The sequence below is a fragment of the Dermacentor albipictus genome, chromosome 4 (assembly GCF_038994185.2).
Source record: "Dermacentor albipictus isolate Rhodes 1998 colony chromosome 4, USDA_Dalb.pri_finalv2, whole genome shotgun sequence".
Classification (NCBI taxonomy): Eukaryota; Metazoa; Arthropoda; class Arachnida; order Ixodida; family Ixodidae; genus Dermacentor; species Dermacentor albipictus.
In genome coordinates this window covers 77486668-77509132 of record NC_091824.1, presented here as the reverse complement: position 1 = coordinate 77509132, position 22465 = coordinate 77486668, and the positions used below count along the sequence as shown (strand labels likewise).

The window sequence follows — 22465 nt, the reverse complement described above, 5'->3', positions numbered from 1 at the left end:
ATATTAACCTATAATTGTGAAATCAAGGGTGATGAGGCAGTTTCGAGCACAGTTTTTGTTAACTCGAACAGATGAAACTTTGCCTAATACTCATGTTGGCATATGCATACTTTCTACATATTAACCTATAATTGTGAAATCAAGGGTGATGGGGCAGTTTCGAGCGCAGTTTTTGTTAACTGGAATAGATGAAACTTCGCCTAATACTCATGTTGGCATATGCATACTTTCTACATATTAACCTATAATTGTGAAATCAAGGGTGATGGGGCAGTTTCGAGCACAGTTTTTGTTAACTCGAACAGATGAAACTTTGCCTAATACTCATGTTGGCATATGCATACTTTCTACATATTAACCTATAATTGTGAAATCAAGGGTGATGAGGCAGTTTCGAGCACAGTTTTTGTTAACTCGAACAGATGAAACTTTGCCTAATACTCATGTTGGCATATGCATACTTTCTACATATTAACCTATAATTGTGAAATCAAGGGTGATGAGGCAGTTTCGAGCACAGTTTTTGTTAACTCGAACAGATGAAACTTTGCCTAATACTCATGTTGGCATATGCATACTTTCTACATATTAACCTATAATTGTGAAATCAAGGGTGATGAGGCAGTTTCGAGCACAGTTTTTGTTAACTCGAACAGATGAAACTTTGCCTAATACTCATGTTGGCATATGCATACTTTCTACATATTAACCTATAATTGTGAAATCAAGGGTGATGGGGCAGTTTCGAGCGCAGTTTTTGTTAACTGGAATAGATGAAACTTCGCCTAATACTCATGTTGGCATATGCATACTTTCTACATATTAACCTATAATTGTGAAATCAAGGGTGATGAGGCAGTTTCGAGCACAGTTTTTGTTAACTCGAACAGATGAAACTTTGCCTAATACTCATGTTGGCATATGCATACTTTCTACATATTAACCTATAATTGTGAAATCAAGGGTGATGGGGCAGTTTCGAGCGCAGTTTTTGTTAACTCGAACAGATGAAACTTTGCCTAATACTCATGTTGGCATATGCATACTTTCTACATATTAACCTATAATTGTGAAATCAAGGGTGATGAGGCAGTTTCGAGCACAGTTTTTGTTAACTCGAACAGATGAAACTTTGCCTAATACTCATGTTGGCATATGCATACTTTCTACATATTAACCTATAATTGTGAAATCAAGGGTGATGAGGCAGTTTCGAGCACAGTTTTTGTTAACTGGAATAGATGAAACTTCGCCTAATACTCATGTTGGCATATGCATACTTTCTACATATTAACCTATAATTGTGAAATCAAGGGTGATGAGGCAGTTTCGAGCACAGTTTTTGTTAACTCGAACAGATGAAACTTTGCCTAATACTCATGTTGGCATATGCATACTTTCTACATATTAACCTATAATTGTGAAATCAAGGGTGATGAGGCAGTTTCGAGCACAGTTTTTGTTAACTCGAACAGATGAAACTTTGCCTAATACTCATGTTGGCATATGCATACTTTCTACATATTAACCTATACTTGTGAAATCAAGGGTGATGGGGCAGTTTCGAGCGCAGTTTTTGTTAACTGGAATAGATGAAACTTCGCCTAATACTCATGTTGGCATATGCATACTTTCTACATATTAACCTATAATTGTGAAATCAAGGGTGATGAGGCAGTTTCGAGCACAGTTTTTGTTAACTCGAACAGATGAAACTTTGCCTAATACTCATGTTGGCATATGCATACTTTCTACATATTAACCTATAATTGTGAAATCAAGGGTGATGAGGCAGTTTCGAGCACAGTTTTTGTTAACTCGAACAGATGAAACTTTGCCTAATACTCATGTTGGCATATGCATACTTTCTACATATTAACCTATAATTGTGAAATCAAGGGTGATGAGGCAGTTTCGAGCACAGTTTTTGTTAACTGGAATAGATGAAACTTTGCCTAATACTCATGTTGGCATATGCATACTTTCTACATATTAACCTATAATTGTGAAATCAAGGGTGATGAGGCAGTTTCGAGCACAGTTTTTGTTAACTCGAACAGATGAAACTTTGCCTAATACTCATGTTGGCATATGCATACTTTCTACATATTAACCTATAATTGTGAAATCAAGGGTGATGAGGCAGTTTCGAGCACAGTTTTTGTTAACTCGAACAGATGAAACTTTGCCTAATACTCATGTTGGCATATGCATACTTTCTACATATTAACCTATAATTGTGAAATCAAGGGTGATGAGGCAGTTTCGAGCACAGTTTTTGTTAACTGGAATAGATGAAACTTCGCCTAATACTCATGTTGGCATATGCATACTTTCTACATATTAACCTATAATTGTGAAATCAAGGGTGATGGGGCAGTTTCGAGCGCAGTTTTTGTTAACTGGAATAGATGAAACTTCGCCTAATACTCATGTTGGCATATGCATACTTTCTACATATTAACCTATAATTGTGAAATCAAGGGTGATGAGGCAGTTTCGAGCGCAGTTTTTGTTAACTCGAACAGATGAAACTTTGCCTAATACTCATGTTGGCATATGCATACTTTCTACATATTAACCTATAATTGTGAAATCAAGGGTGATGAGGCAGTTTCGAGCACAGTTTTTGTTAACTGGAATAGATGAAACTTCGCCTAATACTCATGTTGGCATATGCATACTTTCTACATATTAACCTATAATTGTGAAATCAAGGGTGATGAGGCAGTTTCGAGCACAGTTTTTGTTAACTCGAACAGATGAAACTTTGCCTAATACTCATGTTGGCATATGCATACTTTCTACATATTAACCTATAATTGTGAAATCAAGGGTGATGAGGCAGTTTCGAGCGCAGTTTTTGTTAACTCGAACAGATGAAACTTTGCCTAATACTCATGTTGGCATATGCATACTTTCTACATATTAACCTATAATTGTGAAATCAAGGGTGATGAGGCAGTTTCGAGCACAGTTTTTGTTAACTGGAATAGATGAAACTTCGCCTAATACTCATGTTGGCATATGCATACTTTCTACATATTAACCTATAATTGTGAAATCAAGGGTGATGAGGCAGTTTCGAGCACAGTTTTTGTTAACTCGAACAGATGAAACTTTGCCTAATACTCATGTTGGCATATGCATACTTTCTACATATTAACCTATAATTGTGAAATCAAGGGTGATGAGGCAGTTTCGAGCACAGTTTTTGTTAACTCGAACAGATGAAACTTTGCCTAATACTCATGTTGGCATATGCATACTTTCTACATATTAACCTATAATTGTGAAATCAAGGGTGATGAGGCAGTTTCGAGCACAGTTTTTGTTAACTCGAACAGATGAAACTTTGCCTAATACTCATGTTGGCATATGCATACTTTCTACATATTAACCTATAATTGTGAAATCAAGGGTGATGGGGCAGTTTCGAGCGCAGTTTTTGTTAACTGGAATAGATGAAACTTCGCCTAATACTCATGTTGGCATATGCATACTTTCTACATATTAACCTATAATTGTGAAATCAAGGGTGATGAGGCAGTTTCGAGCACAGTTTTTGTTAACTCGAACAGATGAAACTTTGCCTAATACTCATGTTGGCATATGCATACTTTCTACATATTAACCTATAATTGTGAAATCAAGGGTGATGAGGCAGTTTCGAGCACAGTTTTTGTTAACTCGAACAGATGAAACTTTGCCTAATACTCATGTTGGCATATGCATACTTTCTACATATTAACCTATAATTGTGAAATCAAGGGTGATGGGGCAGTTTCGAGCACAGTTTTTGTTAACTCGAACAGATGAAACTTCGCCTAATACTCATGTTGGCATATGCATACTTTCTACATATTAACCTATAATTGTGAAATCAAGGGTGATGGGGCAGTTTCGAGCGCAGTTTTTGTTAACTGGAATAGATGAAACTTCGCCTAATACTCAAGTTGCCTCCTAGACTGCTGGATAAAAGCCACCTTCTGAGCCTTCCATTTATTCCCGCCCCGCGTCAACAGGACGCACCATCTACAAGAAAACTTTTTGACCTTCTACCAGGGTCTTTCTGAACTTAACGCCATATCCATGTTGTTACTCTCGTTGACGGGCCGTTGTCTGCAGAACGATTTCATGGACCGTCCCAACACGCTTCTTTAGTTTCAACCAGCCTATCAATACTCGCACCTGCCATCTCGCTGGTTGCTTCGACTGCAACTTCCCTTCCGGACGCACGGTTGCATTCTCCTCTGCTTGGTTGCACCTGAAGCTTGGCCATCAAAGCGACCAAAAAAGCCGCGTCTTGCGACCACGACATCGTGCCTCTCGTAGTCCGTTCAATGGGACACGGCGTTGGGTAATCGAGAAGTAAGTGAAGATTCAAGGCTAAAAGGCGCGCAATGTTAGACACAGAAGAGACGTGACCGGTACGCTCTTTGCGATACAAGGTCACGAATACACGACGAGAGTGCGGCAAGTAGTACGTCTGGGAACGGGATCGTGGTCGCGAGGGTCAAATCACTTAGAAATGATTTCTCTCAGGCTGGAGACAGTGAAATACCGCGCTTACTGCACGAGTCCGGCTGGCGGGCAGCTTGGTGGGCTACCACGCGGTGTTCATATCGGTTTGTTCTCCATTTATTTAGCTATTCGTAGTCTGCACGACTAGTGAGCGCTTCTTGCTCAGTTTTTGTATTGCGTTCGCCTAACGTATGTCTTCACTTTTCACTATGTTTGCGATGTTATCTAATACAATCGGTGGGGAATTGGCACCTGGATCAACGTAGTCTGATGTAAGGCGCATGAGATAGCATGAACTGTGTAGGGTGATATCGAGCCCTGTATTCATTTTACCGCTGCGTTTAAATTTATTTGTTTGCTCTTATATTACCCTACTTACTGTTTCATTGGGTATCCTGCGCTTAATCATACATTGCACTTTATACAAAGTTCTTTTTCCAGTGAACATAGTATAATGGGAAGATGTTATTTATTGGTAAGAAGAAATGCATACTGCCAGGGTCATTGAAGACGGGTTCACGAAGAATAAAACAGCTGGTTGAAGGCTTTCAGGCTTTACGGATGTTCCAGCATGTGACATGTCTTGCAATTCCAGCCAAAAATTCTACACACGCGCAATTAAGACTCAAAAGTCAGCCTAAACGAGGAGCAATAATCTGTGTCGCTCATTCTATGGTGCGTCATCTGGGGTCCCTTATACCCGCACAGGAGGCATTCACATATTTAACTGCTTTCTGCCACTTTCAGGCTAGGCAGCCAACGGACAGCAAGTCGGACGAAGGCCGCTTTGCTTCCCTGCCGGACACCAACACTTTCAACCGTTGGAAGAGCAGTCAAACCAAGGAGGAATCTGCGGGAGCCAAAAAGAAGGGGTCCAAAAAGTCTAGTCCTGCCTCGAGCGAAAAAAAGGTGAGCTTCGTTTCTCCAATCAATCTCCTGAGAACTAATCGTGACTCATCGTGCGATTATCTCGCCCCCCTCCTCCCTTTGTCCCCCCGCAGTCGCGACGCACAAAATCCCTAACGCTTAGATTAAACGAATAAACACATTCTAAGCATTTCCTCTGTGTTATTTCCAGTACACCATAGCGCATCTCTCGGCGACACCTTATGCTGAATCCAAAGTTTGTCGGTTATCGTCCTGTTCACTCTTTCACGCTATACGCCTCAAAGATCTGCAGCAATGATGAGTACCATAAGTTTTCAGTGCTTCAGTAGTTATCTGTCCACCCTTCTAATCCAAATTTGACTGAATTTAAATGTACTGCAAAACAAATATGACTCTGCCCGGTTTGTCTTGTAGAAAGATTTTTGTGAAGTATTGTTTGTAGAAAAGAAAAAAAAAGAAAGAAGCCTTGCGTGTCAGCGCGAAGAACATTACGCAACCTTGAGTTATTTTGGAACTGGGTCAGGGACTACATACCAGTAAGTTTGTCACTATACATGTGAGGTTTTAAATTCACACGGAGGTTTTCCTTTGCAGCATAACATGATAAGGTGAAAGATTTAACCAACAGATTTTTTTTTGTATACACCGAGCACTTTTCTTTCTTGATAATATCCATTGCATTCACTGCTCAACCAATTACTCGCAATCAAAATGCTCTCTTCGAAAGAGCCGCGAAGCTTCGACAGCTTGAGATATCAGATGAGCATAATACGCCCACACGCCTTCCGAGCAAATATGCCTAATACGCCTTCCAAGCAAATTATAGCGCATGAAATGTTCTCGCTAAGAAGAGCCGCAATCGAAATAGCTGACGAGCACTGCTACGGCTGATTCGTGAGGCACCGATGCCATTTATTTGGAGGCGGCGATGGTAGTGCGCATTTCGGAACTAAAGACTTTCACGAGAATATGGAACGTTGGAAATAAGAAAATACTTGAGACGCTTTCGATTCAGACGTTCATCTCACATCCGGCGCACCTTTCTTATTCTCGGAAGTTAATAATGAGAACCCATGCTGCAGGAATGATGAGCTCAACAACTATCTGTGAAACAGCCGTGCGATCGGACAGATACGTGCCCAGTCTTCGGCACGCGGTCACACTGCTCACCCTTTCTCGACAGGCGAGCCCACCGGCCACGGGGACAGCGCAGCGTCGCCCCGATGCCCCGGCACCTCCCCCGCCACCGCCCCCGGCGCCAATCACGCCAGGCACCTCCCGCTGGCTCGACAGTTCCAAGCGAGCCGCCGAGCGTCAGCACCTCGTGCATCAGAAGCAGCAGCAGCAGCAGCGGGGACACAGCGGCGACGATGCTCCCTCGCAGCCGTCAACTTTCTCTCGCGAAATGGACAAGTTCCGAAGCTCCGTGGCTGGACCGTCCGACGCTGGTCCACAACAGCCGCAGCAGCAGCAGCAACAGCAAGGCGAGGACGCCTATGGCACCAACACGTTCACCAAGAAGAGGTGCGTGGGTCCTCCGTTTTCTGACACCTTATAAACCTTAAAACTCCACAGGAAATCGACCAAACTTTTGCGCAACGCTCTTTGTCAGCCCACAAACACACTGAAAAACCAAAAGCTACATTAACTTTAATGTAGCGGGAAATCGAGCTATGAGAACATTGTTACGGGGAGAGGTGAAAAAGTGTTTATCTACAATATGTGTGTAATGGAAGCGAGGGCAGCACAACGAGAAAGATGGCGGGCTGGGCACAGCTCGTCTTCTTTCTCGTCTGCTATGCAACGTCTTAGTGGGTATGCGCCAGCGTGCCTTCTGGAGGAAATTCTGGTGCGCGTCCAAAATTAAGAATAGGTATACGCGCTCGGCTCTCCGCAACAGTCACAACAGAGTGAGAGAGCGCCACATACTGCGTCAAAAGTTCATCTAGAGAAGGCGAAATCACATACTCACCTTAACAAACAGGAGGCTATGAGGTCAACGTGACATACGTCGCGGTAGCTGGTCGCAGACGAACAAACGCGACGACACATGAATGTGGTGGCGACTCGTTGTTGAGGTCTGGTACGGAAGAGAGTCCCAATTTTGGAATGCCAGATGAGTAGTCAATGAATGCAGAATAGGTGCTCAGAAAGTCACGGCCAAGGATGACGTCATGGAGACACTGGTGTAGAGCGGCGAATAGAAGTGAGGTCTGGTGGCCAGCGAAGCTCACACGCGCAGGACACTTGCCAACGGCGCGAGGAGTACCGCCATGGGCAACGTGAACGACAGGGGACGTAGCGGGCGTAAGAACCTTCCTGAGGCGATGATGAAGGCGAGCACTCATGACAGATAGTTGCGCCCCGGTGCCTATGAGCACCTAGGCAGGCACGCCGTCCACTTCTACATCCAAAAGGTTTTCTCGGGTAGTCAGGGTCAGCAGAGGATCTCCGGGTCTGTTGGACAATGTAGCCTCATCTCTGGAAGCTGCACTGGTCAGTTTTCCGAAGAAGGACGACGAGGGTATGGTGACGGCGAGCGACGGGGCAGCGGGGAGCGAGAACGCCGGTTCTGCGGGAATGACGAGTGGTCGTAGCATGGAGTCGCGGCAGGAACATCAGGGTGCGGTGGGTCATTGCGAGCGCGAAACGAAGAGGACCGACTGTCTTCCGGGCTGTAAGTGTACGCTGGAGGAGGTGACGACTGCCTGCGATAGCGACAATGGAGGGATATATGGCCTATCCCATTACAGTCGAAGCATATGAGCTTATCGTTATGCTTGCGCCACTGGTTTTGGATCGCGGTACCCGGGATAAGTCGATTGTGGGCGGGTAGGTCGAAAGAAATTGGTGACCGCAGGGCGACTTAATTACAGCACCGATTGGATGAATGCCTGCGTTCGCCAGCTCTTCGCGTACGACGGCTTGGATCAGCGATACTGCCGGGCGGGGCTCGTCGTAAGAACGGGCTGGGGGACAGGTGGAGATGCGGCCTCAATCGCACGTCGCACAAGACGCAGCAAGCTTTCGGTACCAGATGGCGGGACGTCCTCACACGTTGAGGTAACGGTGGTGTTAGGTAGCATTGCATTGCATTGCATTGGTCTTGCGTGACGGATGGGCAAATTTCTCGTTGGGTAGGCATAGAAATACTTACGCATTTAAAACACAGCCATTTATCTACCTATGATTGCAAGGAAGGGACATAGAGGGGGACGGGGTAAAACAATTTTATTATGACATAATTATCTCGCAACAAAGGTGTGGCGCGCCGTTGGCTACGCCGATAGCGACGTCGTTTCCCTCTCGCAACGGAGCGCGCACGCAGCAGTCTCTCTCCGACTTTGCAATAGGTTCAAAAATGTGCCCCTGTCTTTAATTAAACGAATTGTGCGGACCCAGTGTATCACTTGGTAACTACAGTGCATTAGAGAGTCATGAATACACTGATTAACGCGTCACAAAACACAAATGCGGGACATAATTCAGAAAAACTTTGATAAACCTGCTGCATTAACGCAATGAACCGCTCAATGCACCCCTCCATGATGGTGATTATGCGAAGCGCAATGTGTGGCATTTCAAATAAACAATGTGATAAACCAAAGCCAAACGTGCGTGTAACCTCATTAACAAAACAAAGACGTAACCAATAATGGAGAAAGAGTTTAATGAAACATAGGAATTAACCCAGTGATAAACAAGGGGGCTGCACATTTCAGCTTCGCTGGTTCGCCATCTGTACGGGGTGCATGGGCTGAATTCTTTTCTTTTTTTTTACAATTTGCAGCTTCGTCAAATCTAAACTTATCGCTTCACAACTTTAGGAAATTTTTTTTTTCGTATGACGACGTCACAATTGTGTACATTGTGCCAGGTCCGCCATTTCGTGTAACAAAGTTCAGTATCGAAATAAAGTATTTTTCTGATTGCCAGCTTTCGTACTTGCGAAGTGCAATCATTTTTACTTGCAAGAAGCGTGCGGTGGCGTTTCTACAACTTGAAAAACTTGGGTCGGTACTGCTTTAAATACTTGTTTGCGAGCTTCTTGACTCATCGTCTACCCTTCGCGAGAAGTTCTGTGGGTGTCTATGCCTGCACACGCCGACAGAAGTACACGAATCTCAGCTGAAAGCCTGCACGAAAAATCGGGTTTATGACACGGTCAAGTACATTAACATGGAACCATGGCTCACAATCGTTGTTCACTCGGTCAGATACCCAAATTTTCTTTTAGGTGCTTTTCTATCTAGCCAGACGGCTTTTCGTCAACTTTTGGTTACGTCAATGCGAAGCTTCATAGCATCACAACGAATCCATTGTTACAGTTGTGTCATTTTTATGTTATCTCTTGACTTTTTACTCAGACATTCAGTTTTCTAAGTGACGCCTATCGTCGCACCTTTTATGTACTCTTCCTTCTTGCGCCTACGCCACCCAACTCTTGGTTAATTCCCAGCTTAGTCCGCTTGTCTCTAGCTCAGGGGGGTAAAAAAGTCAACTTTCTTTGCATAATTCTCCCTCGGGTTTTACTCCTTCATCTGCATTCTTTTTTGTACCTACTTCTACGGCCTGTGGTGTCGGGTATCAAACCCTGCAGACGCCATTTTGCTTAACCTCCCAATATATGTTCATTGTTTCGGCTTCTCTCTCGCGCACGGCTGGTTGTGTTTCATTGGAGGCGCCCGATCTCTTTCTTGCGGCTGCAGCACCATCTCGGAGACGGGCCGATCGTACGACGAGACCACCATCCGGCCAGCAGTGAAGAGGCTGCGGCCGCCTGACGCGCCCGACGATGATGCCGTGCCCAGTACTTCGCGCGGCGGAGGCGGTGCCGATTTCGGCGAGGTGAGTGCCCGTGTGCGATTTGAGTTCGATGTGACTCCGCCGTTTCAAGGAGCGGTGCTGAAATCGTTCTGACCTCTGAGATCTGAACGCGAAGAAGGTGAACCGTGGGGCTCGGGTTTTGTTAGTCACAACCGTATTTCTTGCAAAAAGACTTGTTTTATTACTACTATTATTACTATTACTGTGTTCCGCTGGCTAACATATCCCAGGGCCAGGTCTAGTACACATTCACAGATACCCACGAAAGTGAACAGAAGATAACCCATGGCTTGGTTGGCGTAGCATCACACGGGTAGTGCAGAAGGCGTGGCTTCGGTTCCTGCCGGCGGCAAATTGTCGTGTCATCCAATTTTATTTCCTTCTTTGTCTTATTATTTCTACGTGTTAATGAAAACCTCCGTTAATATTCTCTCTTCTTGTGTTGCCTTCATTGTCTCTTGGCTTGAATATGATTATGCCTCAACTCTGAAATCCATGATTCCGGCGTGAATGAAACTGTACGTAGCGGTACCAGACCACCGCGTAGGATGATTGTTGGTGAAGCTGTGTATCTACGTTTCTGCTTTGCGCGTAGGCTGCATGCCATCGTACTCGAGGGATACAAATATTCTTGCCGCCTACATCCGTTCATAATGCGCCAAAATCACAGTACGCGTTTTTACACCGTGTGCCTGTGAGAACGGGGCCGCCGCGGTCTTGGATCACAATGGTCAGCTGGGTTTCAGCAACGCAACCCGTACGTGCAGGAACTCTCAAACATGATGCCCATAAACTCTTACTCGCCGCCAAGCGAATGACGAACACGGCTGCAGCGCAGTCTATACACTTGCTGCTACTGGGAAATACACCAGAAATACAGTCAGGGAAGTAAAATATGCAATTGATGATGCATTGAAAATATGAAGGTAAATAGTGGAAAAAATATCAGAGAAGGTGGATGTTTATTCGGGTGTTTTACGTGCCAAAACCGCGATATGATTATGACGCACACCGTAGGGGGGGGGGGGGAAGCTTCGGTATAATTTTGACCACATGGGGTTCTTTAATGTGCACCCAATGCGTGGTACACGGGCGTTTCTGCATTTCGCTCCCATCGAAAGGCGTCGGCCGCGGCAGAGATTTGATCCCTAGCACTCGGGCGCCACCGCGATGGGTCAGGAAAACATGGTCGGCCATTTCCACTCGGCAGCCTGAGTCAGGAAACTTTTGGACGTAGACAGGGAGGGCGTATACAAGTTTGCCTCATCTCCGGGAGAAAACGAGGAATATTCTGAAAATAAAATCTGTTTGGCAGCTTTACTTCACGATGCTTCAACACGGTTATGAACCGTCGTATGTCAATAGTCTAAGATAACTGTGAGATCGAAAATAACTTGTTATTGGCTACATTGGTGTTAGCTGTAATACATAATTGACGCTAAATGAACGCGTTCGAAAGAATAGGCACAAATGACACAATCATGATGGCCTGGCTGACACGTTGAGGTGGTTATCAAATAGTAAAATTTCTGTGTAAGATACCAGCAAACCAAGATAGTTTTGTCAGTCCTTGTAGGTATAAGTGATATCCGCGCTTGTTTAAAACGCATTGTCCATGATATTTTCACGTTGTAATGACGATGAGGAACAATGCAATATACTATGACACCTCTAGTAGTTTGACACGTTAGGGCATCCAGAAAACTACGTGATATGTTAGCTTGATCTCATCAAGATCCAGCGTCATCTATTGCTGCAGCACTCAAGTTGCCAATTAGCTTTTTGGAAAGTGGCACATCCACATTGTGGATGCATCAAAATCCATCCCACATTATGCGTTCACATAGAAAAGTGCGAGCGAAAGTTTCCGGCAAACCTGTAGGTCTACATGCCAAATTGCGACACCTCGGTACGTTTCGCACGGACCATGCGCGCGTTTATTTTTCTGCACTAGGCACCCAGACTCGGCCGCTGCTAGCGCCAGCTTGGGCACTCACTGATTGCTAACTGATTGCTAACTAACTGAGTTAGCACATGTCAGCGCTAATGACGTTTCGCCATCCGATAACTTTTTCAGCGCCATGTGACGGCAAATTCTTTGAGTGGTAGCCAGTTCGTAGGAGCGGTTAATCCGCCCTGGCGAGTGGAGGCTCGATTAACGTTTCGCGCGACATATGTGCTTGTTTACTCGACGCAATTTCTTTTCGTTGTGATAGTTACACCAGACGAACGAAATTAATTCGGAACCTGCCTCTGAGGGCTCTCATAGCGCGTTTGTCGCCGTAAAAGGATATATTTTACGTTGTGCCTTTGCTTTACCTCTTCGCTATACTTTCCGTCTTTCATTTCCCCTGACCCTTCCCCCAGGGCAGGGTAGCAAACCAGAATCGCTTCCAGTTAGCCTCCCTACCTTTTCCACTTCATTTCTTTCTCTCTTTTTCTAAAATATTAAACCCCGTACGGTAACTTTATTTGCTATATGTGCTATGATATGTTATTGGATGTGTCCGTTCGCGCAGTTTGCTTCATGTTGCTTCAGTAAGTGATGTGCACAGAATGCGCCGGGTCTGTTCACATGCCATTGTCTTGAGACACAACGCATGTTTGATCGATGAGGGTGCCGTGTGTAAATAAAGATATTGCGGTTAAACCGGTCAGTCATTAGCACTGGTTGCATTTCTATCACGCATGGGTGCCATATCGCGCTTGGTTTTTCAATGCCGTAATTGGGCGTGCAGTGGTGTGTGTAAATTTCAAAAATCCCACAAGAGGTATCGCTTTACGTGTGGCTGTGTTAGCTGCACCGGAAAGTATTTGCGAAGAATAACGAAAACGCAATAAAGACAGTCACTACAGAAAAGATTATTCGAAATGATGCTTCTGTAACTCGTGCTGAGAAGAAGCAAACTGTGACATCACTCCAGATACACAGTGTGTGCTATTTACTTTTAAAGAGAAGCTTGCTTTGCGAATACCCTGCTCTGGGACTCTCCTGACCGTGGCTGCCGTCTGCTGCTCATGTCTGGCCGAAAAGCTCACATTAAAAAAAAATTGAAAAGTTACATGCCCGGTATCGAACCTCGGTATACCCTAGCACATCAACCTGACGCACCAACCATTAGGCCACACGCACACATACTATCGTGCCCACTCCAATGAGCTTTTTCTTTAGATGATCGCCACGTGTGTCACACTGCGTAGCATGGCTGCACAAGTGCACATGCGCCAGTTTTCCTTGCGCCAAATACGCAAGAATGAAATGGGCAAACTCGTAGCATTTCATTAACGACTTCACGAAAGCTTCGCGGCACATAGATTCCAAGAGGTGCCTGGGGTCTGCATAATTTTCCTCTATTCGTAATTTAGTAAGATATTGACATTCAATTCCCCCATCACCGCTACAGCAACCGCGTAAGCACTAAATAAAATCAGCATCGAAAACGAATTTTGAAAACGTTCTTACGAACGGGCTAAGCGTTTGACGATACTACGATACGAGGATGTTTTAGAGCTCTGCTCTTAGGCACCCGTTTCTGCGGCGAGAGTCGGCGTAACCGAGCGAACGAGCGCAGTGAAGGATGAAAGAGTGAACGCGGAGCGCAGCTGGAGATGAAAGGCGCGAGAAGGAAAGCAGAGGAGGAGGGTATGGCGAAACCGTGAGGATAAAAGCGTAGTGCGGCGACCATGGCTGCGAGATGGCGCCAGAGTAGCGCGCGTCGTCTGGAAGGTCTGTCTGCGGCGGCTGCTGTGAATCGCGCCCACGCGTCACCCACGCGCTGCCTCTCGCGATCTCCACATTAGCGAGGCAGTCGCGCCGCACTTCGTTCCGTTCGCGACGTCCCGCACGAGACGCATCGTCCGCGCCAGCCAACGTATCGCGACATGAAAACCTGTATAGAGCTGCGCTCAAATTTCGCATTAGGGAGTACCGTAATCGTCGGTGAGTGCTTTTCAATTAACTACGCAACACATCTGTATCGGTGTTTTATTCCTGCACCTGCCTACGCTTGAGGAAGCTGCAGTGAAGTACTTCATACGGCTCGTGCGAAAAGATGCTCAGTAACACCATAGCTCTATGAGCTTGACATATTGTGGTGAACGAAAGCAAAGAAAGGAGGTCTATATGGACCAACAATATAGAAAGAAAGAAAGAAAGAAAGAAAGAAAGAAAGAAAGAAAGAAAGAAAGAAAGAAAGAAAGGAAGAAAGAAAGAAAGAAAGAAAGAAAGAAAGAAAGAAAGAAAGAAAGAAAGAAAGAAAGAAAGAAAGAAAGAAAGAAAGAAAGAAAGAAAGAAAGAAAGAAAGAAAGAAAGGAGGAAGAAAAGTCAGAATAAATTTACCAGTGTGCTAACATACATTTTTGTTATACTAGAAACTACAGGCGGCTACTCAGTCAAGTAGACTTTGGCAACAGTAGTAACTCTAGAATTGTCTTTTACGCGTTGCCGGATGCCTATACAGTTTCCGAGCTCATAGTCAAAACGACTTCTTCACGCAAGCAAGCATTTCCTCCGGACGTCTCCCAAACAGACCTGCAATCTTCGGCTAAATGTAATCTTGCACTGATGTTTTGCCGAACGAAGTACTATCGCAGCTCAGAAAAACATAATCTCCAGCGTTAATTAGATCTCGTCTGTGAGGCCGACCTAGCGAGATCAATCGCTAAGCCCGAACGAAGCTTGCGTCCCAAAGTCCGTGTTTACCTCGCGTCCGGCCTTGCTCACCCCAAGCTCGTCGATCTCATTAGCGTTAGTCGATCAGGCCCGATCGCGAAACGGTATATCGAGAGGGCATATGAGTGACGGAGCGCCAGTCATGCTTGGCAAGGAGGTCGCCAACCCGCCAGAAGAGAGTGCTTATGCTATTTGCAAACGGGAACAAAAACAAAAAAATTGAGGCAGCAGACGGACATTCCGCGAACTTATTGCGCATGCGTTTAACTTGTATTGAGCGTGCCTATTTGCACCAGTTGCTGGGATACGGGTAGATTTGATCTTCTTTCGCCAATCCTCAACGCCTGCCAAATCGCTTCTTGATCGGCTGCCAACATGTGTATCCAATCAAGAGTTCGTCGTCTGACTAATTTGGCATATATATATATATATATATATATATATATATATATATATATATATATATATATATATATATATATATATATATATATCGTCATCACACACGGCTAAAAACCAATCATAAAGTATGTAAGTGTGATTGTGCGTTAGTAAGATAGTTTGGGCACGTATATCGAGGTCTTCCTTCTCACATCTAGCATTGGCATCTAAAGAAACAAATTAGTCTTTCACTTTCGTAACATACCGGTCTGTAATCGGAACCGACTTGAAGGACGACTATGCCCTTCAGCTCTCTTCGGGTCTCAGGATACATATGTTTGTATATGTGTGTTTGTGTTCTTCCCTCTCCTTGTCTTCAACTTCCGTTTTCGACCCCGTCTTCCTAAACAGTAGGTAGTTGCCAGGCTGCTCCGTCCCTATTTCCCTCTCTCTGAATTGTATGTCTGTTTTAATAATAATAATAATAATAATAATAATAATAATAATAATAATTTAATATTAATCATTTCTCCCTGCAAGACGTTCAAAGGGAGGTCAATCAGCGGAAAGTTGGTGGGGCTACTATCTTAATGTTTTGAAAGGGTACTATGTTTTTATTAAATGTTTCAATTATAAAGTTGACCGTGCGTTCGCACTTTAGCGTGTTAGCTTTTTTTAGCTAACAAGCGAGATTGTATATGTTGACGATATTAAACTTTAGCGCTAAATAGAATCGGAGCGGGATTGTGAATTATTACAGGAAGATGGGAATTCTGTTGCGGAGTGGTGTGCTTCCAACTTTTTGCGCATTCATCTAAATAAGACACTTGTTGTTTCATTTAATCGGAAAATGTACACTTTACTATACGAATACTTAATTGATAACATTCCTTTGAAGAGCGCGAGTTGTACATGCGACTTAAGAATCTTGGTTGACTCCCGGCTAGCTTCCGAAGAACATGTTACAAGCATCGTTAATGCATACCAAAGAAAGTTAGGCATCATATCAAGAATGACTAACATGTTTACGAATGTCAACTGCTTTATTCTCTTGTATTCTTCTTTTGTCCTCTCGAAATTAGTTTAGTTCTGCTGTATGAAACTGTAATAACTTGACCAATGTTGCAAAACTGGAATGTGTTCAGTGACGTTTCATTCGTATCGTGTACGATCGATTTCTGGGACACCGTGTATTTTATGCCCATGAGCGCGGGTACTGCGCATGTTTAATATGATACTCTTAGCAATAATGCGTAAATGCCGTAATTACTTATTATTGTATAAGCTAACTTACAGCCACTTCTCCTCTGCGCGGTTACTGTCATCTGTAACGTTCTACGTGGCTCACCCTACTTTGCGCAATCCTAGCACCTTCTACGTGGATTCCTCTTGCACCTCTAACGCTATAACACGCCTTGTAACGCAACAAAATACCTTGCCTCGTTATCTTGATATATTCAGCTCTACTGTGTGCTCATTATCTGACTTCTGCGTTTGATTAATTCAATTTTTGTTGCATTTTTGTGCCACTGTTGTTTGAGATGTCCTGTTATGGTTTTCAGTTTTATGTTCTTTGTGTAACGCAAGCGCACCAATATTAAGGCGCAAAGCTGTTCTCGGGCACTTTCAGAAAATAAACAAATGAAGTGAAGTGAGCCCTTCCGACTAGTAACTTGTCATACTGAAATCGTGTCGCTATAATGGCAACTGTATATAGATCATCGAGATTATACGTGCTGCAGGCAGCTTGCTGTATGTGTAGGATTCTTGACAAAGTGGAATTAGTAGAGTGAAATATACTCAGGCTGGCACTGACAGCCAAAGATAGAGAGAGAGCGTAGCTCCCAAGAGTGCTTAACCTTAAGGCTCGTGAATGGAGGCCAACAGTGCTGTTTCTCAAGCGCCGTCACCTCTGTTATTTTTCTTCATTTCTCTGAACGTTCGATCGAATTGAAGGTGCCACGGCGCTGGAAACACGATAGGCAAAGCTCTGGAAGGCCAGTGCGCTGCAATTCTCTCTTGCCGTTACCGCAATCTCTCTCTCGTTTCTCAATGCAACAACTTTTCTACGTTTCAATCTCGTGTTTTCAGGAGAACAGCCGCTTTGATGACTCCGGAAATGACGTTGCCCCTTCAGCTAGTCCAATCCAGGTTGTTCGTGCCGATGCCTCGAGAACGCGAAGGGTAAGATCACTTGTTTTCGCATCCATCCGCCGGCGCCTATCAAATCCGGTGCTTTCCAATTTCGGCGCCTTGTTTTCCTCTCGCACGCCTGAATCTTATACGTGCAAGCGAGTGCGCGACTTCCGTAAGCACCCTCCACCGGCGAGATGCCGTATTGAGGATCCGCAAGGGGTCTCAATACGCAATTGGATACTTCTTGCGGATCTTAAGACGAAAATAGGCAGCGAGTGAATCCTCTTCTACGAGGCCATAGGGAGCACCCGTTTTGTTTTTAAGAACGATAGCGCCACTAGCACCGACGACGAAAACATGGCTATACGATATTGCCAGGGATTCTTTCAGACCTCGTTTTAAGCCTCGGATTGAAAAACGTTTCAGGCGCAAGTGTCCCTTACTTTGAAACCCTGCGCATTCGAATTCTCGTCCTATACTTCCTTCTTTGCCATTTCCTTTCAAGAAGCTTATTAATATTATTTCGTGAAGAATTTTCAGCTTCGCGATGTAGCTATATCTCCGGGCATCGATCAATACGGATCATGTATTGCAGTGCAGTTCTGGGTAAATATATTGGGTTGAAAACGTAACGGTTGCCTGTGCAAAAAAGACTGGTGAAAGGTTCATGAAAAGGCAGTGTCCCAGCCATTGTTGCCGCTGTAGCATTCCCTGCAGCGTTTGCTATAATTCATAGCGGGCGATATGTAGTTGCTGCAAACGGCGTCCGCAGGGTGTAGGAAATCTTCTGCGGGCTTGTGTCGAACTAAAATTTAGATAATCTTTGGCGTGATCTGAAAGATACATTACCGACCTGCGATGTTTGTCTGCGGCCCTGTCTCGCGAAAGTGCATTCGTCACGCGGAAACTTAGCTTGCTAACAAGCAAATACGAAATCGTATGTAAGACATACGTGTAGGTTTGTTTTGAAATCAACTGTAAGCAATGTTCCTCATATGCTCGCTATGCCCGGTGAGAAGCGTTAGAGTGTAGTAAATTTCGAAGCCTTCCCCCCACCCCCCCCTTTTTTAACAGATATAACGTGACACCTGCCCACAGGTATGCTTAGGCGTAGGCTTAGTAAGCACTGGAGATATCCTATAGATGCCGTAATGTTTAACTTAAAATAATATCTCATCTGTATCTCTGTGTATCTAGTATCGCTCGTCTTTTTTTCTCAGCACATGCAGTTAGCACTGGATGTCTTCTAGCGCTACCTTGACTGTCTAATTTATTATTACCATATTAATTAGACTCTTTGGGGCCCTTAGAGACAACCCTGCTTATTTGCATGGACCTTAGCTTAGGCCTCCATTTATTTGCTTACATGAACTCGACACGACGGGCATCGAGTCAAAAATCTAGCTGACACAACCCGATCCGACCGCGTGTACTTCCATCTTACCAAGCGGGTTCAACTTGTCGACTCACTCCTTGCAGGCGGTATGATAGAACTTGCCTCGACAATCTTTCTGCCCGACACACTAGCGTTTACATGAATCCGATCACAGGATTTCGGTCTGACAAGCCCTCTCGACCTGTCGAGTCGGCTTGTCAGGCCGTCTGTCAGTCGTCTGTCAAGCCGTCTGTCAGCCGTCTGTCAAGCCGTCTGTCAGAGACAGTCGGCTCGACAAGCCGACTGTCTTTGTCGAGTTCATGTAAATGAAGCCCGAGTCACTGTTGTTCACATATGAACACATCTGCACGTGTAATAATTGAATCATAATCTTTGTACTTTTGTTTAATTTACAAGAGTTTGCGTTATTCTGTCCTCTTTTGTTGCAGACTTCCAAGTCGGGCTCGTCGACGGGAGACTCGGACGTGGTCGCACGACCTTTTTAGACGCTTCTGACCCACGACGTGTGGGCGTTCTGCGGTTACACCAGATTACGATGAATGGCGCATTAATCCTAATCAGATAGATTAACGACCAATGATACAGAATTACCAACTTTGCAATTGTGAGAGGATTATGCTGCTCGCGTACTTCGCGCAGATTTAGACTGTGCCTTTGTTGAACACGTCCGCTCTCGTTCGTGTCTTCCTTGCAACTGTCTATCCCTTTCATGTTTCCGCGCCATGTTCTCTAGCGGTGTGAATGGATGGGCTACAAAAGACACAATAGTGGCTTTGGATGCCAGTGATGCGATATCTGTTGAAACTTACTTACCTGATGGATCGAGTTTATATCTTTCTCTGCTTCGTTTATTTGTCGCCTCAAAACTGAGCGTTGCTGTATGCTCGCCCTTCTGACAGAGTTTCCTTTGTTCGACGAAAACTTAGGCTTGCCATAAGATTCGCTCACGCGTGCGCCGTTGTTTTGTCAGCAAGCGCTTGTACATAATAGAGACAATCATTGCTTTGTTCCATTGTATCATAATTTTAACCGGAATGTGCATATGTAATTATAAGAAGCCTAGGTATTTTGTTTTCGCTTCAATTGGCAGCTGATATTATGTTGCTTCTATCGATATTGAACTTTTGTTTTTTTATACAAAGTGAGAAAATCAAGTTTTTGCAGCATTTGTTGTTTGTGCTAGCTGCTTAGTCGAAGTATGACTGGCTCCACACTAATGCTTCCAGGATGATGACGTAACTAATACTAAGGCCACATGTTACGGCGCAGAAATAATTCGCGGCTCTTGCGCACCTGGCAAGGAGAGCCTGCTTTGTAAATAGTGCTGATCTAATGCTCTCTCTGTTCAGGTGTTCAAGGTGCTGCTGAATTGTTATTTTTCCCTGGGGAGGTCAGGTAACACATGCCAACTGCTCATATTCTTTTTGTGGCATATTTCGCAGCCCTCATTTCTTGTTTTTTTATAGCAGAATTATTGCTAACAGTGAAAAGAAGTGAATAAAGATATTTTTCAAACGAAAACTTTGAACTTCTGTGTTGTCTATTTCTTGAAGCGAGAGCAAATAGATATTTACTTGTGTTGCAACTATGACTGCTGCTCCTTTTCACGGTATAGCTAGAGAGAAAAAAAATGCAGGTCTCACGCACTGTGAGAATCAATGCTACGCGGAGCTTCTTTCTTCTTTTTTTGCAGGTAGCTTGTTACCTAGCATTGTCTGGGACTGCGTGAAGTGTTAGCAGATGGGGCAGCATGTATGTTCACGTCGAAAAGAGATGTATTTGTGACGTGTACGATAACGACAGCAAGACTATGGAACGAGGACAACGACGGTGACGACGATTATGGTCACGACGATAGTATGATGGCGATGGCATGACGATTGCTTTATTACACCTCGGCTAATGAGCGTCACAACCGCTGATCTTCACTAGAGAGAACTGAATCGCGCTTCGAGGGCGTGGGCGTGAAGCCGGCTGAAGTCGCCGGCCTTGTCCCAGAACCGAGCGCCAGTGGCCGCTCGATCACTGATACGCAGTAAACTGCGCAAGCCGACCAGAAAAGTCTTCAGGGACGACATTACCACGAAATCCAAAGAAGGGCATTGTCGCTGATTCCTCATGAAGGTTTCTATTATGGCAGAGCTTTCTCGATACCTTCAAAAGCGCATACCTACAATAGAGGATACCCAGAACTGTATGTTTGAGTCGGTCGCTGAATCAACCCACTTCGTACGTCTTGTGAAGAGCGTAATCCGCATCGTGAATCCAGATTACAATGCATGCATCACGGTGCAGAGACAGCGACTCCCAAAATTACTGGGTCAAACATTAGCAAGCAGTTGACGAAACTGATCTTTTTCAGTCATCAGTAAAATATTCCTGCGTATCGACTTCAGATGGCGCTACTGCATAAATAAATGAGCTGTTCTCTTGGGTAGTGTTTTTTCCGGTGTCATGCACAGGTCGAGCATACTTTTTTGGCTTGTCTTTTTCGAACCTCACGATCAGCAGAAATGGAACAGTAATTATTATCCGGCAATGAAGGGGCTTGTTCTGAGCTATAGGTAAATTTCGCGCTCGAGTTTCAATTTAGCCATTATTGCATATCACTAATTCAACCATTTACATATCCGATTCTATTTTGATTAAGGCTGCAGACTGCAATAGATCGATATATTTTTATCAGTCATCATGATATAGAGCTCTAAGCTTTGGTGTTTTCTATGTTGCTTAGTTTACTGCAGATTGTTCCCGTCGGGCCTGTTATGGGCGAAAGCGCATTGCACATTGCATCTTTTACATGTCTTGGCAGTGCCACTAACTTCAACCTGATAGTTCTTTTAAATGCACCTCCTTGTACACTTAAATTTAGCTGCCTTCGGCTCAGTAGAAATTAAGAGTAAGCAGTTACTTCCTGTTTCTTTTTCTTTGCTTTGGCGTCATAAAGCTATACCGCTTATTATACATTTTATGCGCTGTAATTCTCAAGCAGCCTGAAAATGCAAGCGCTCTTTAGCTACGTATCACTCGTAAAACGACTTTAATATGTACATACAAAAAAAAAATTCGATCGGGAAGTTAGCTGCAGCCCGACACTAATTCATTTACGCGAATTCAGAAGTGCAGTAGGCGCCAACTTCCGGGACAAGCGGCGTAACTTCCGGTGGCTTCATAAGCTCCCACTTTCGGGTAACGGCAATGCGCCATCCGATAATGTTAGTGGCGACTCGATGATTAGAACCGTTACAACCCATTCCGTTGCGACTTTGACGGATCATGAAGTATGCAGACGAGTGGGTAAGTTGGGCCAATCCGATTGACGGTGCAGCGTGTCGTAGAGCGTGAAAGCCGTTATTGAAACGAGGGAAGGATGAAAAAAAAAAAAAGCTGCCGCGCTCTCGCTTTCGCAAGCAAATTATTGCTGTGACGTGACGAGCGCGTCTTACATCTCACAGTGCTAGCTTTCAAGGGAGAAGGTGAATTCTAACTTCGCTATTCACTCGACCTAAGCGCCCGTCGGCAGCCTAATGGATCGGGCCATAGGCGCGCCGGGTGTAGTTCCGGGTTTCAGGCTTTTGCGATGTGGGACACCGGTTCACATGCCGCCGCTGGTGGTGTAATTATTTATTGAAGGAACTTAC

At 44.5% G+C, this 22465-nt stretch overlaps 1 protein-coding gene across 3 annotated transcripts in view; it reads left to right on the top strand.

The window, feature by feature from the left end:
- Positions 1 to 20335, top strand: part of LOC135916455 (mucin-3A-like) — a 251605-nt gene extending 231270 nt beyond the window's left edge. For all 3 annotated transcript variants that reach the window (XM_065449813.2, XM_065449815.2, XM_065449816.2), the window contains 5 exons: positions 5272 to 5433; positions 6596 to 6936; positions 10122 to 10260; positions 17384 to 17476; positions 19253 to 20335. In XM_065449813.2, the coding sequence (XP_065305885.1) occupies positions 5272 to 5433; positions 6596 to 6936; positions 10122 to 10260; positions 17384 to 17476; positions 19253 to 19309 (792 nt within the window). In that variant the 3' untranslated portion in view covers positions 19310 to 20335. The remainder of the gene's footprint in view (positions 1 to 5271; positions 5434 to 6595; positions 6937 to 10121; positions 10261 to 17383; positions 17477 to 19252) is intronic.
- The last annotated feature ends 2130 nt before the right edge of the window (positions 20336 to 22465 follow it).